This window comes from Panthera onca, chromosome B4 (genome assembly GCF_046562875.1).
Source record: "Panthera onca isolate mPanOnc1 chromosome B4, mPanOnc1 haplotype 2, whole genome shotgun sequence".
Taxonomy (NCBI): Eukaryota; Metazoa; Chordata; class Mammalia; order Carnivora; family Felidae; genus Panthera; species Panthera onca.
Window position 1 is genome coordinate 122,990,780 of NC_138345.1, and position 16,501 is coordinate 123,007,280.

The window sequence follows — 16,501 nt, forward strand, 5'->3', positions numbered from 1 at the left end:
CCTTAGGAAACATGCCTAAACCACAGCTCGAGTTGGCAAATGAAGCCGTTTACCTGCGAGAGCCGAACAGAGAGGGGTCCTCACAGTCCCCGCAGGCGCGGTGCGAGGTGGCGCGCCGCGTACCCCATCCCCGTCGTGAGGCACAAAGTCTTTGTGACACCGGGAGACGCCGCAGAACAGAAATACTGTTAGAAATGCTTCAAAAGGAACATTTTGGGCGGCGATAGAGACTTCTGACATTATTTATTAGGTTCAAAACTGCTCCACAAAAGCCGAACAATGGTTCTGTGGAAACCAGTACATCTGAGGCCCTTTCTGTTGTTCTGGGCAGGCATTGATTCCAAGATGGGCAGCACTCGCGGACAATTCCCTCGCAGCGGTCAGTGTAAGGGAGCATTCACCCTCGGCCTAGGAGGGGCCTGTGAACAAGCCGTATGGAAACGCTGGGGTGGGCGGCGGGGGGGGGGGGGGGGAGAAGAGCAAACCTTGATTAACCTCTTGGAGGGAAGGTGGGTGGGAGCACCGGCGGGCAGAGGAACGGGCGTCTCTGCCAGATTGCCGTGGAGGGAGGCGTCCGCCTTGGGTCCCCTTTTCTCCCCCCTCCCCCCCTTCCCCCGGATGAGGATGCTTGGGGAGCATCTCCGGTGCCATAGCAACCGCCCCCCCCCCCCGGACTTCCGGACGCGCCCCAGGGCCGGCTTTGGAGGGGTGGGTCAGCCAGAGCGAAGACTGCGTCTGCCACCCTGTCCTCCAGCTTGGGCTCTGGGGGACTCTGGGAGACCCCCGAGGAGGCCGACGGGGCCTGGCTTCTCCTGCAGAGGCCTGTGGCGCCGGGAGGCCTCGCAGGGGAACCTGGAAGGCAGACAGGGAGGAGTGGCACTGAAATGGGTGGAATTCACCCGCCCCGCCGGGACTTGGAGAAGGTCTCCGCTGATGACTGGATGTTTGAGAAATCAACATTTGCAATGTGCTGAGAGCGAGTGAGAGAGCGAGAGCGAGAGCGAGAGAGAGAGAGAGAGAGAGATCCCTGGCATTACCTTACATGGTTCCCCACATTGCTTTAAGAAAACAAAATGCCATCTATTCCTTTCCTGCTGTTTGAAAGCACCCCTCCAGGGGAGCACGGTGGCTTAGTTGGTTGAGCATCAGACCTTGGCTCAGGTCAGGATCTCAAGGGTCTTGAGTCTGAGCCCTGCCTGGAGCCTGGTGTCAGGCTCTGTGCCGACAGCTCAGAGCCTGAAGCCGGCTTCAGTTTCTGTGTCTCCCAGTCTCTATGCCCCTCCCTTGCTCCAGCTCAGTGCCTCTATCTCTCTCAAAAATAAACATTAAATTTTTTTTAAAAGCACCTCCTCCAAAAAATAATTTTTACAAGATCCTCATAAACCTTTTTAGTTCAAGGAAAACTGTTCAAAACTGCTAAAGAGAGGGGAAACAGAAGAATCCATGACTAAAATAGAGCCTCCAATTCGGAATCAGGGAAAAGTTTTTGCATGGAAAACTAAGTGGCATCAGAGAACATACAAAACCAGTGGATCCACAGCCCATGTAGACTTCCAACTAGTAATTTAAACATCCAAAAGGCAATACTCCCTAAGTTTTATTAGAAGTTTCAAACCATGGGGCTCCTGGGTGACTCAGTCGGTTAAGTGTCCGACTTCGGCTCAGGTCATGATCTCGTGGGGCTCAGGTCAAGATCTTGTGGTTCGTGACTTCCAGCCCCACGTTGGGCTCTGTGCTGACCGCTCAGAGCCTGGAGCCTGCTTCAGATTCTGTGTCTCCCTCTCTCTCTGCCCCTCCCCTGCTCATTCTCTCTCCAAAATAAATAAAAACATTTAAAAATTAAAAAAAAAGAAGTTTCAAACCAGCTGAAAATTAAAACAATCCAGGAATTCGCTGATCCAGATCTATACAACACCTACATACACACTAATATTAATAATAAATTCAGTGATTTTCTTTGCCCAACCAAATACTTTTTATGTAAAAGATGAGATATGTTTACAATACAGCCAATACTGAAAAAGAATATATACATATTCCATCTGATTTCCATGTATATCTATTTTTTCCTATGTAGGGTTTTTCCCTGAGAAATTCTGCCCATTTTCCTAATAGCTTAATTCTTCAGTAGTACAGTGAGACAAGTTATGGGTTTTAAACCACTTCCCACAAGTTTTTAAAGGACATTGAATAGCGTGCAGATGTACAGAGTATTTGGAACCACCTACGGGATCATTCACATTTCAAAAAATATGCATGAGATTAAAGTGCACAGTACCTTCCTTACAGCGGGTGTCCAAGAGCCAGTCCATCTCTCGGCAATTCAATTAGTTCGTCACATACTGTGCCCGGTATGTATTGGGCACCTCCCACTATACACTCAACATACCTAAGCCAAACACTGAAAAACTTCTAGTGAATTGGATTTTTCAGTGTGAGAATTATTTCCTGGAAATAAAGGTGAAATGGCATTTCTCTATCTCCAGGTAAGTAAAAGCTTTTAGAATGCCGGACATACCACTTTCCGAAAACTAGATGCTTAATAACCATTTGCAGATTTGGACTTGCAGCCTTGGCAGATGACTAATTCGTTGCCTTCAAAAATCAGTGCAAGGGAATTCCACAGAAGAACGTGGATGTGGCTCTGGAACTTTGCGCAATAGAATATAACCTAGACAGGTCAAGACACATCAAGGCTCGGTCGTAAGCAAAGAATAGGAATTCCTTCCCTGAATGCAATGCGGTAATGATGCATTTTGTAACAAACTGTCTTACAGAGAAGTGTGGTGTCATAGAAGAAGCAAGCCTTTGGTGTCAGACCATCATAGATCCAAATCCTGGCACATCACTTGCCCTAAGCCTCTTTGTCCTTACCTGAACCATAAGGGTTGTATTACCTACTTCAAAAGGTCACTAATAGGATTAAATTTGTTCATTCATTTGTTCATTCACTAAGACTCGTCTGTTATATGCCTGCCAGTATTCTAAACATTAGAGATACAGAAAAGAATAAAGCAGGAAACATCCCTGCACTTATAGAACTTGCATCCTAGCTATGGGGAGAGGGGGTGGGGACGGGGAAGTGGACTACTTAATAAGCAAATGAAGAAATGTGTAAGTATCAGCTGGTAATAAAGCCAAAGCAGAGAAATAATGCGGGAAAGGGGGTTAAGAAATGTCACATGTAGGTGACAGCTTCAATAAACACTTGAAGGAAGTGAAAAAGCAAACTTGTTAAGTATCCAAGAGAAGAACATGCTAAAATTAAAGCATCTAGGACGTAGTAAGTGCTCAATCCCCAAGAGCTATTATTGCCATATTCAAAATCAACAGAGGTATACTCTGACCTGGAGTCAAACTGGAGGGCTTGAATCCTGACTCCAGCCCTAAAGTTACAGAATCTCCACGGGCCTCAGATTCTGCATCCAAAGCATGGGAAAATAGCAGTTCCTATCTCAGAGGCTGGCCATATGGATCAAAATTGAAGACATATGTTCAGAGTTTAGCACATTGCCTTACACGTAATAAGAGAAAAACATGTTAACCAACCAGTATCCTAAGCATCCCATGCGCAAGCCCAGCTTCCCAGAAATGAAGAAATCTTTGAATCAGCATCTTTGGTAGAAGGTCTACCAGTGCCTCCTTTACCACTTTGAGCCCAAGCAGTACATTATCCTCTAGTTCAAAGAAAGTTCTTCTTTGTACTGAGTCAAAATCTGTTTCTTTCTTCCATTGGTCAATTCCAGCAAACTATAAACATTTGAAGCGAAATATACCAAAAAGATTTTCAAAAAAAAAAAAAAAAAGCTATGTAAGACTACTATAATCCTTCTACATGACAGTTCTAGAGTGTCTAGAATATACATTGTTTCCTCACATTTTCTCACCTCCTATCTGAACAACAGCCCCATAGATGCCACCACCACCATCACCACCACCATTCAGTCCCTGCTGTGTTCAGTGAACTTCATTTAGAGCAATCCTCTAATTACATCTCCTCAAGGAAGTAATTGTCGTTAGTTAACAGATGAAAATACTGGGCTCAAAGAACATTTATAGGACTTGATCATGGCTACAGAACTGAAATGGGACAAAGCAGAGTTTGGAGCCCATGTCTCCAAGGTTTCGAAGCTCATTCCTTCTGGTCTGTTTCCTTACTTTTAATCATTACTCCCATGAGAATTTTTGACAGGATAATATACATTATCCTGTGCTATGAATTCACAGTTTCATTATCTGTAAAATGGGGATAATAACAATACCTGCCTAAAGGTGTTATATGAGGCTTTCATAAAATAATGTGAAATGCTCAGCACAGTATACGGCACATGGTGAGAGCTTGTTAAATGGGGGATGAAGCGATCGTGATAGTAATAATTGTCATTGTCATTATCACTATCATTATCATTATCAAGTGCAACACCTGAATCATCACATTACTTGTCATCAAATCACACTTGTTCTCTCCTCCAATATGATACTCGGCAACAAGAAGACTTCCATTCAAGACTGACTGATACAGTTCTTATAGAACCTTCTAGAATAAGACCTGCCATTGGGTCAGTAGCTTTGCTGTTTGTATGAGGTTAAAAACAAAATGTGACCAATTGAAAGAAAAAAAAGGAATTAAAAGCCACAAGGTGATCCTTACCAAGTGGGGTGGAATCGCCCCTGGAATCGAAGGAGGGCTGATTCTGAAGCCTCATGTGTCTATTCCTGTGTGTTCCTGCAGCCTCTAGATGCACAGGAGTGACTGTGACTGGGTCTAATAGGTTTTTTTGTCATGGACTTTTCCAAAAGTGGACGACTCCAGGCCGCATTGGGTGCTCCTCTGGCTCTCTTTTTCATTTCTTGTCTGACAGCAAAGATCAATCGGGTCTCATCCCATTCACTGGATGGTGTTTGGGAGAAACTGGCCTCTCCATGGCTTTCCTCTTCAGAAAAAGCTGTACTTACAGCAGGAGACCTGGGTATACTGTACTGTTGAGCACAAAGTAGTCTTCTACATGCCCCTGGAGTCTGAACCTTTCCTGGAAACACTGCAAAAAACAAACACATTCATTTAAAAGAATGGACTTCAGTATTACCTACTAAATTAATGATGGGAAGGATGAAATTAAGCAATATTTGATTTTGTTTTTTTGTTTGCTGTTTCTATACTGAACAAACAGAAATGACAGAGAATCCAAAGGCCAGGGTACCAAAGTGGAAGAAGTGGAGGAGGGAAAAGATACAGCAAATGAGGCAAAAGGCTGAACATGCTTTTGCTGTAAGCACCATGTGAAGACCTGGACAAGATGAATCAGTCCTCACAAGAACCATGTCTCACAGATGCTATTATTACTCCATTTTACAGGTTAGAAAACTAGTTTGAGGCTAATGGGTTGAACTGTGTCTCCCAAGAAGGTATATTGAAGCCCCAACCCTCTGCACCTGTGAATGTGACCTTATTTGGAAATAGAGTCTTTGCAGATGCAATCAAGTTGAGGCTGTTAGAGCGAGGCCTCAACCCAATATGACCAGTGTCCTTATCAGACACAGGCACACAGGAAGAACACCACGTCATGACGGAGGCAGAGACTGGAATACGGTATCTCCAAGCCAAAGCACGTCAAGGGTTACGGCAACCACCCACAGCTAAGAGAAAGGCATGGAGTAAATTCTCCCTCAGAACCTTCAGAAGGTGCCAATCTTGCTGACCCCTGGATTTCTGACTTCTGGCTGCCAGAACTGTGAGAAAGCAATTTTAAGCCATCCAGTTTGTAGTTATTTCTTACATCAGGTCTAGGAAACTTGGGGATCCACAATAGTTCCAATTTACCCACGTTGCCCCTGAAGAGTTATTAACAGTCTGGGGGGAAAAAATAAGGTATTCAGATTTGGGGAGTAGAAGGTAGAAAAGAGGAAAAGCCAGGAGGTGTGGAATGGGAAAGGGAAGCGAGTCTATTTCCACGAGTTCTTCTGTGTGGCAGAAATGGTGCCAGGGCACACAAGTTTTTACAAGATTCCTATTCCCTGTTCTCAAGGTGTTTGTCAAGTGGCAAAGAGGGCGCTGGCCGTGTTAGGTACCAGGAAGCCCTCCTCTTAAACCACAGCCTTGTCTGCAGAAGGAGGAATCAAAGCAAATGTCCCTGCAAGGGGACTTCCAGATAACAGAAAGGGGAGAAAGGGCCAAGGAGGGGGTACCCTGGAAGTACATGCCATACTTCCACAGGGGCTGGCCACTTCTCAGACCTTGTTTTATGTGGCCATGAGGGCATGTGAGCCCAGTCTAGACGGATTGTTCTGGATTTTCAGGAGAAGCAGAAGTATATTTTTTATTTATGTAAAAACTTCTGATTTTTAAGTGTTGGTAACTCACTCAAGTTTTTTAAAAAACGCAGCGTGGGCTCCACAAAACACATCTGCTCTCTGAATCACCACAGGCCATCAATTTGCATCTTTGGCCTATGGCCAGCCCTATAAAAGTCACGGTATCATTTGCTTCTGTTCAGAATTCATATTCATATTTCAGAATATGATTTTATAAGTATTCAGCTAGGCACCATGGGAATGCGTATGCAAGCTTTGTGCATAAGCAGATTTGAGGGTTCTAGACGTTTTGTCTACCTCCAACACTTTAGGAAGATTGAGCTTTTATTTTCATTTTAATCGATTGCCTCATTTCATTTTGAAGTCCAGAATTTGAAATGGTGCGCAAATCCGTCAGGCTTTCCCGAATGCAAAGAACCAACTAGAATATTTCAAAACAGTAGCTCCGGGACTCTCGATCCCAAAGGAAAACCTACAAAGCTAGAACCAGTGGCATTTGATCTGCCCTTGTTCTGTTGTTCAACCATCAAGAACAGGAGGGAAGTCTCAAAGGCTCTCTACACACCTTCACATCCTAAAAGTTATGAGTGGAAAGAGACTTTATAGATTATCTAAAGTTCAACCCCACCACCCTCATCAACCATCTCTGCTTAAATACCTCTAGGAGCCTGAATCTCACTATCTCTGCATCAGGGATTTCATCTTATTAGAAGGGCAAATAAGTAACACTGTATTTGCTATATGATAAGCATATATATATATATATATATATATATATATATATATATACACACACACATGGTTATATATAATACTACATATGAGGAATAATATTAAAGTCACCTTGGATGATGTTGGGACAGGTGGTGACTATGCTTATTTAATTGAATAACCAATATTTATTGAGCTCCTGTCATGTACCAGATACTAATCCAATGACAAAAGTTTACTCAGGCCAACAGAATTGATCATTTTGAGACTAAATTGACCAGCTGATATATAGCAAAATGGATTTCAGCACAGAAACCCAGAGCCTCTCAGGTTTATGGACACCAGAGCAAATTTCAAGTTTCCTCTATGACACAACTACCAGGTTGCCTGAATCACATAGAACAACCAGTTGTTTTAGCATTAAACAACCGGAGACTGTGGAAAATGGAAGGCCCTTTCGCAAACTCCAGTGGTTTCCAGTCTTTAAAAAAAAAAAAGTTTTCAAATTTATCTACCAAGATAGTGACAGAACTGGAGCCAAAATCCACTGTTCATGATTTAAAGTCCAGGGCTCTTTGTTAGGTTACACATCTCTTGAGTCTAATGCAGTATTTCCCAATTCTGACTGCACATTAGCCAATGTTGGGCATGCTTTAAAAAATACAGATACGTGGTCCCAGGACCCCAGGACCTGTGGCTTCGTAAACCCCGCAGGTATTATATTAAGCAATCAGGGAAACACTTGTCTAATTCACTCATCAGAAATTTCAGGTACTGTTATAAATATTATTCAGTCCAAACAATCATGAACGTGCCAAAGCGTGAAGTCGAAAGTGTCTCTCTCCGCTCTCTCTGTGGACAAGTCTTCATTTCAGAAACCAGCATTCTGTATCACTTTGCAACTTGTATATTCCTTTATATGTTATGTTTTCCCATCAGTAATCCCACTTGAGCCTGACAATAACCCTCCTGCTTCCTCATTTTCCCGAGGAGGAAACTGAGGTCAGAGAGTAAACACCTTGTCCACATCACTAGCCAAACATCAGAGAAGCTAGGGTTGGGGACTCAGGTCTTAGATTTTGAGGGGATTTTTGTTTTTCTACTACCCAATCAGTGTCAGCATTGCCAGAGCAAACTGTCATGAAGTGGGTTTGGTGAAGGAAGGAATATAAATGCCCACCATAACAGCTAGCAAGCTGTAGCACTTGACCATGGACTTGGCACTGCCTTGGGACCCATGCCTTGGCCCATATGTAAATGCTATCGGCAGTGCTTCTAACGTGCAGAGGAAGAAAGGGCATCTGCCTGTGGCCCAATGACTGGAATCAGCTTCCATGAAAGCCCACATTCTAGCCGCTCTCCCAGGCTGCCCTTCCAACTTTTCCTATACTTGGGGTCTTTGTTTTCTGGAGTGTTGTTTGTTTAAAAAAAAAATTCTTCCCAATATCCCAGTTTTACAAGTTCTTTTCATGTGTAGGCGACTCTGCCTGTCATCTCGCAGCTCAGGTCTTCCATCCGTTGCTAATTTCATTTGAAGTAATATCGTGGCAGACAGGAGATTTCAAGGTACAATAAAATAAGCCTCAGAGCTGAATGTATTTCACAGAAGCAATTTATCTTTCTCTCAGGCAGCAAAGTAGTTCATGATAAGTCATGACAGATTCTGATTTATTCATTTTATCCATTTTCTGTTCATTAGAAAACGACAAATATAGGGGCGCCTGGGTGGCGCAGTCGGTTAAGCGTCCGACTTCAGCCAGGTCACGATCTCGCGGTCTGTGAGTTCGAGCCCCGCGTCAGGCTCTGGGCTGATGGCTCGGAGCCTGGAGCCTGTTTCCGATTCTGTGTCTCCCTCTCTCTCTGCCCCTCCCCCGTTCATGCTCTGTCTCTCTCTGTCCCAAAAATAAATAAAAAACGTTGAAAAAAAAAAAAAAATTTAGAAAACGACAAATATGGTGGGGCGCCCGGGTGGCTCAGTCGGTTGAGCGTCTGACTTCACCCCAGGTCACGATCTTGAGGTTAGTGAGTACGAGCCCCGCGTCGGGCTCTGTGCTGACGGCTCGGAGCCTGGAGCCTGCTTCGGATTCTATGTCTCCCTCTCTCTCTGCCCCTTCCCCACTCACACTCTGTCTGTCTCTCTCTCAAAAATAAATAAACATAAAAAAGTTAAAAAAGAAAAGAAAAGAAAAGAAAAGAAAAGAAAAGAAAAGAAAATGACAAATGTGGTAACTCCCGCATGTTCAGCCCCTCTAGATGCCAACAAGGAAGGTGCTGCCCCACTTTGTGCCCATGCCCGGCAGCTATCCCTCAGCATATGACTTCTATGTGTCTATATCCTCCCCCTCAGTCTCTTCACTTTCTTGGGCTCCTCACTGGCGTGTTCATGTCATGGGAAAACTAGAGGCAGCTGTCCTGGAAGGATTACTGAAACCCAGGGACCATTAATTCCCCAAGGTTCATTTTGCCCTTAACTGTTGGCACCAACTGGGGCTAAAGCTAATTGATGTCATCTCCTATGTATCTAAAATCAAACACAACCCTTAAACAGGTCTTTAATTAATGCTGAGAACTCCAGCGATACACTCTTTAAAAGGATTTTTGACCATGTCGTGAACTTTAATGGAATACACCACCTTACACTCAGCATGTCTTCTAGCTGTGGACTGAGTCATTTTTAAGCCAATGGGGTTGAGCCCGCGGTAGGAGTCTGTGAAGCATCAAGCCCTGAGCAGTGGTAGAGCTCAGAGGCCAAGTGTACAAGTTCTGTGCCCAGACTCCTTGGGTCAAAGAAATCTCTGTGTTACCAGGCCAAGCTGCCCCACTGCCCTCTGTCCTCGTTTCCACACTCATAAAATAGCAGTAATGAGAACACCTACCATATGGGGTTCAGATGCAGAGTAGGTTAATAAACAGCTCAGAGCAGTGCCTGCCACACAGGATGTACCCAGCAAGCCTTAGCTCTTATTATTATTGTTGTTGTTATTGACAATGTCCCTTCATCTCTCCTTCTATAGCTCCTGAATGGCCTGTTTCAGCAATAAGGACTCGAAGGATAAAACAATATCTTTTCCATCCATCCAGAGTTTGCCTCATTTTATTTGTTCAAAAATATTTATTGAATGCCTTCTCTGTGTCTTGCCCTGTGCTTGATCCTGGGAACACAGCAGAATAAGACAAACGTGGCCCCTGACCTCATGGAGTTTGCAAGCTCCTGGGGAAGATGCCAAAAATAGGTCACAACTAAGCGATTACAAATTGTAGTGAGTGAAGGCATAGAAAATACAAGGGGCTGACAGAGAGAAACATGGGTGGGGACTCACGAAGGCAACATTTACTCTGACACTGACCCGAAGGTTGAAAAGGACTTAGTTGTTCAGGAGTGGGGAAAAGAGCATTTCAGCCTGACAAGGACTGAGTTGTGCTCCCAACACTGCCAGCCCCAGTGGCTGAATGGAAGTCAGCGGGAGCAAAGGAGCAGGCGAGGTCTGGAGGCTGCACAATGTACGATGGAAAGCTACTAACGGTGTCACATAGATGAGCCATGACAGCCACACTCACCTTTGGAAAGATCTCTAAGGGAAGGTGGGCAGGAGGGAACAAGAGTGGAAGCCAGTCAGAAGGCAGCTGACAATCAGCCAAAGGTTGCAGGGATGGCAACTTGGACGTGAATGGTAGTTTATATAGCAGTTCAGAGCTAGCCAGTCGGTGTTAGGTCTGTCTCATCTGTAAAATGGGGATGATGATCATAAAAATGGGGGAAAATACAAGAAATGGACTTCCAGTTTCAGCTCCAGCATGGAAACAGCTTGGAAATTGACATTCTTATCCTTGCAACAGGAAAAGAGCTAAACAAAATAAAAATCAACAACTTCACTTGAACCCAGAGAACTGAGTTTGCAGGATAAACTGGCACCCCACCTGGAGACACAGGTGAACCCAGAGAATCAAACCAAGATCAATATACCTAGAGTAGAAGCCTCTGAAGCCGTAAGTGGTAGGATCATTTAAATGGCAATTTTGATGAAGCTGGAGGCTAAGCGTAGAGCAGCTTGAAAGCGAGAAACTCCTGAGGGCTACAGTTTTATGGGGTCTCTAGACTTCAGTAGGTTTTGCCTAAGAATCCTGTCTCCCCACCCCAGTTTCTCAAGCTGAGGATCTGAGAAAGATTCCTTCACAATTCTGACACAGGAAAAGGGAAGAAAAGTCACTGCAAAATATGCCCAGAGCACTCTCCATAAGAAAGGCATACCAGAGCCTTATCCCAGCCAAGGGAAGGGCATTTGTCCCACTATAGCCCCATTTGGCCATCTTGCCTCACATAAGGGGGAGAAAAGAAAAGCCAAGAAATACTTGGGAAGGTCACAACCCAAAAACACAGACCCACCAAAAGGCTGAGATTTAATCATAAAATCATAAAATACTTCTCCCCACCCACACCTTATCATTGCACCACTAGGTCTCCAGTGCAATAATAGTGTATTACAGCTGGAAAAGCTGAAGATGAAGACTCTCTCTGAGGAAGAATAGTGAGGGAAAGCCCAAGTCCAGAGGGGAGACAGAAGCAAGAACACTGAAGAAGTATGGAGCCTCTAGCATCTACAGCTACAACAAACATTAAACGTGGCCCACCCCCCAGCCCGATTAACATAAACACCCCCCCACCACCAACAAAGATCAGTTTATCTCAGTTCCTATTTCCTCATCTATCAAGATTGGCTTTCAATAAAAAATCATAAGGCATGCCCAAAGGCAAGAACAGAAAACGCAGTTGAAGAGACAAAGCAAGCAAAAGAATCAGACTCAGCTATGACACAGCTGTCGGAATTATCAGAGAAGGAATTTAGAATAACTGCAATTAATATGTGATGGGCTCTAATAGAGAGAGAAGAAAACAAGAAAGAGCACATAAGTAAGTACCCAGCAAGCCTGTTTCTCTCAGAGAGACAGAAATGCTAATAAAGGATCAAAAAGAAATGCTACTTGATTTCACTTAACTGTGGAATCCAACAAAGTTCAACACACCGAAGCAGAGAGCAGAATACTGGTTATCAGGGACAGAGAAGTGGGGGAAACGAGGAGATGTTAGTCCAAGGGTACAAAGTTGCAGTTATATAGGATGAACACATGTAGAGATCTAGTGTGCAGCTTGGTAAGTATAGTTAACAATACTGGAATACTGGAAATTTGCCAAGGGAGTAGATTTAGGGTGCTATCATTACACACCAAAAAAAAAAAAAGAAGGCAACTATGTAAGGAGATGGCATGTTAGTTTTAAAGCAGTAATCATTTCACTGTGTGTGCGTGTGTGTGTGTGTGTGTGTGTGCACGCATCAAATCATCATGTTGTACACTATAAATATATACAATTTTTATTAAAAAATAAAAAAAAACAAAAATGCAACAAAAAAAGAAATGTTGCAAATACAAAACACTGTTACAGAAATAAGAAACATACTTAATGGGCTCATCAGTGCAATGAACATGGCCAAGGAAAGAGTCAGTGAGCATGAAGAGAGGTCAGTGAGAACTTCTGAACGAAAATTCAGAGAGAAAGGAATGGGCGAAAAAATTAAAAATTTAATTTTTTTTTAAAAAAGAACAGAACATACAGGAAGTAGGGGACAATTTTATAGGATATAACATACATATCCTATTTGGAATACCATAAGGAGAAAAAAAAAGACAGTGAGACCGAAGAAATATTTAAAGTAATGGCTGAGAACTTTCCAAACTTAATGACAGACACCAAACCATAGATCCAGGCTGCCCAAAGAATATTAAGCAAGATAAATGCCAAAAAAGAAAAAAAAATTACATCTAACTATGTCATGTTCAAACTGTAGAAAACCAAACACAAAGAGAAGATCTTGAAAGAACAGGGGGTGGGGGAGGCAGGGAGCACCTTCTAGAAGAATAATGACGAGAATCAAAGTGGATTTCTCATCAGAAACTATGAGCAGGAAGAGAGTAGAATGAAACGTTAACAAAATATTGGAGGACACACACACACACACACACACACACAAACACACACACACACCAACCTAGAGTTCTATATCCAGCAAAATTATACTTCAACACTTAAGGAGAAATAACTTTCTCAAATAATAATTTAAAAGTGGAGAAAATTTATTGTCTACAGACTTGCCTTACAAGAAATGCTAAAATCAGTTCTCATTGAGAAGGAAAACAATAGAGGTCATGAACTCAGATCTACATAAAGAAAGGAAGAACTCAGAGAAGAATAAATATCTTAAATTTTTTTTTATTTTAATTGATCTAAAAGGTAACTGCTTCTAAAAGAAGCTTACTCCCCATTTCATTCCAAGATGGCCTCCCGACTTCCATCATGTCTCCTTTCCCTGTTTGATTTTTATTCAGTATAACAATAGTTTATATATCTAATTGTTTTCAAGTTTCTGCCAATCTTCCTGGCTAGAATGTAAGCTTTATGAGGGCAAGTACCATCTCTGAATCGTTTTCCACAGTATTTCAAACACTAGGCAGATAGTGCACACTCAGAAACCTCTCCTAGAAAAAACAAATGAGTGAATGAATTGCTCACCCCTCCAATGGATGCTCTTTAGCGTTATAGCATTACCCTTCTCCACGTGCAGATCACCCTCCATCCTCCCCTTCAGTAGACCTGTATGAGGGTAACCACTTCCCTTTTCTTTCCTCGGGGAAAGAAAGGGCACATAAGTAAGCACCCAGCAAGCCTGTTTCTCTCAGAGAGAGAGTTCACCACAGTCACCAGCTCCAGAGCCTTGTCCCCAATCGAAAGGGCAAACAAGTTTCATCTCAAACACCAGAAGCCCAGTCAGTTTTTAAAGGGAGTTCCAGGTCTGTGCCTTGGTTCATGGGGAAGTTGCTGATACCCACCGTGGATGTGGGACAATGAAGTGGCTACTGGAGGAGCAGGCACCTGTCACAGCTCAGGTACTCTGCTGAGTGTGCAGGTGCCTGTCCCTGCATTCTGGAGGAGGGATGGTCCTTGTCCTGGTGTCGCTCTAGTGAAAGGACACAGAGTCCACCTTCCACCTCTCACCACACATCAGAAAGTGACTGAAGGGCATTCAGACGGAACTCACTGTCCTCCCATGACACCGCCTCTTTTCCCATGATACTTCAGGCTTACTCGGTTTTTAAGTACACAGAATCACAGAAACTTTTCAACCTAGGGACATAGAAGTGGAGTGGAACGTTTTGTCTTTAAACGTCTAAGTTAGACTACAGATCCTTTCAAACATGGAGTATAATTTGAGAGTCAACGCACTTGGTTGCTGATGGATTCATTGAATGAATGTTTCCAGACCCTGGTTTCCTCACCTATAGATGAATTAAAATGATCTATAAATTATCTTCCAGGCTTCCAGTCCTATGAGTCTCTGAACTACACTAAAAATGTTCTTCTTTATTTTTAGAACACTGTGTTACCATATGCAATTGCTATTTTGTAGGACAAAAATGGCCAAATGTAGGCCATTTCATATTTTACCACTCAATATGCCCACAAGAGTATATGTGACATATACACATAGTTTAAAGAAAACAAATAGCCACAGACCAACCCAATTTCATTATATAAATATCCACTATTTATTCATCCATTTTCACACTGATGGGTGTTCGGGTGAAATCCAGTCTTGTCTTGTTTTCCAATATTACAAACAAGGCTGCCGTGAACATTTTTGCACACGTCTCTGCTGCGTGTATTCTAGTTTCTCTAGGAGTGGAATAGCCAAGTTACAGGGTATGCACATCTTCCACCTTATTATATAATACCCACTGTTTTTCAGAGTGTTTTTTACCAATTTACATTCTCACCAGCTTCTTATTGTTCCACAACCTTGCCAACACTTGCTACTACTTGATTATGTTTTTCAATCTTTGCCATTCTGGCAGGTACAAAACAGTACTGTGTTGAGGTGTTAGCCTGTATTTTCCTGATAAATAATGAGCTTGAACATCTCTCCTCCCGCCAAATCTTTCATCTGAATTGCTTGCAAGCTTTATAATCATGGGTTGAGTTTCAGCCCCTTTGCCTTCTCCTGCTCTTCAAATTCTAGCCAGCTGGTGAACAGTGACATGGCCCTGGAGGACACAGTGGGGATCACTTGGATAATCCACCAACTTGATAACCTGCCCTAAATAAATAACCAGGCATTGACCCTCGGGGATTGTACTCACACAATTCAACTGCCATGACCCAGTGTAATATTTCATGTCTTACTAAAACTCTGGCCCGGCACGATTTTGCATGCAACTAAGTACTTGGACAATTCTTTCATCTGAGTGATGAGCTTATCTCAGCCACAGCTTGCTTGAGACACAAAAGGCTTGTGCTACCTGCCTGTGGTATCGCTCCAGATGGCACCTTACTTTCTAACATGAAATGTTTTTCACATCTTTCACCCTTCCCCCGGGGGATGTGTGGTTTCCCAATGACCCTTTTAAAATGTGATACTAAGACTGGAAAAGAATGGTGATTCAGTAGCACATATTCAGGAAAGGCAACCTTCATGACAGTTATTCTGCTAATAAAAAAAAATAAAAAGTAAAAGTGTTTTCCCCTCAAGCTAGAAAATGCCACAGAAATGGTGATCTTTCTTCAGTGATTCTGTGAATAAATAATTCTGACAAATAAAATGAAGGAGAAAGGTGGGGGGAAAAAGTCACACATGGAATCAGGAACAATTGAAAAAGGAATCCAGGCTACCCCTAACCCCGGCCTTTGTTGACGGGCTCACCAGAGATCTATGTAGATATTATTTTGAAATTTAGAGCTTCAACTTGTATGAACATGAATGCCCATGCTGAGTTTCTGCGTGCCTCTGTGAAACAGCAAAAAGAATCCGACAGACCCTATTCTTGCATTAAAGCAACACACTGTGGAAAGCCTGAAAATAAACCATCTATGCTTGATTAATTAGGTTTGTAAGTATTGTTTCAGAACCAAACAATATTTCTAAAGATTTCAATGGTTCAAAGATTGCCCTATGGCCGTCTGGCCAATACATCTTCCAACACACACAGTTTACAAGCATTTTTCTTCCCAATATGTTGTCTTTGGTTGGTGCGACATTGTTTGAGTGCAGGGCTATTTGGGTCATAGTGGTTTTCTCCCCTGCACAGCAGTGGTGCTGAGCACAGCACTTTGACCATACATCTTCCATGTCATTTCCATCAAAGGCACATGATACTTCCCAGTGACCAATCAGGAGTGGTCCAGCATCCTAACAGAGGGCATATTGGCAAACCAAGCTTTCTTAATGACAGCCATTGTTTGAGGCCAACAAAAGGGAGGTCGTGAATATTAACATGTGGCCCTGTGTAAAGGTCACCGGTATGGCACATCCATCATATCTCACAACCGAGAAAGAGAACTTTCTAAGTTCTGTCAGAACCCACTGTTGTCCAAATAAATGTATTAGCCTGATGGCTGACACCAGCAAGGCAAGTGATTTTGAGTGATGAT

The 16,501-nt window shown here is 43.1% G+C and overlaps 1 protein-coding gene across 1 annotated transcript in view; it reads right to left on the reverse strand.

The window, feature by feature from the left end:
* Positions 1-228: 228 nt before the first annotated feature.
* Positions 229-16,501, reverse strand: part of CB4H12orf42 (chromosome B4 C12orf42 homolog) — an 81,893-nt gene continuing 65,620 nt past the window's right edge. The window contains exons 4-7 of the mRNA XM_078449209.2: positions 4,755-5,042; positions 743-852; positions 486-698; positions 229-419 (exon numbers count right to left, since the gene is read on the reverse strand). Coding sequence (XP_078305335.2) covers positions 381-419; positions 486-698; positions 743-852; positions 4,755-5,042 — 650 coding nt within the window. The 3' untranslated portion in view covers positions 229-380. The remainder of the gene's footprint in view (positions 420-485; positions 699-742; positions 853-4,754; positions 5,043-16,501) is intronic.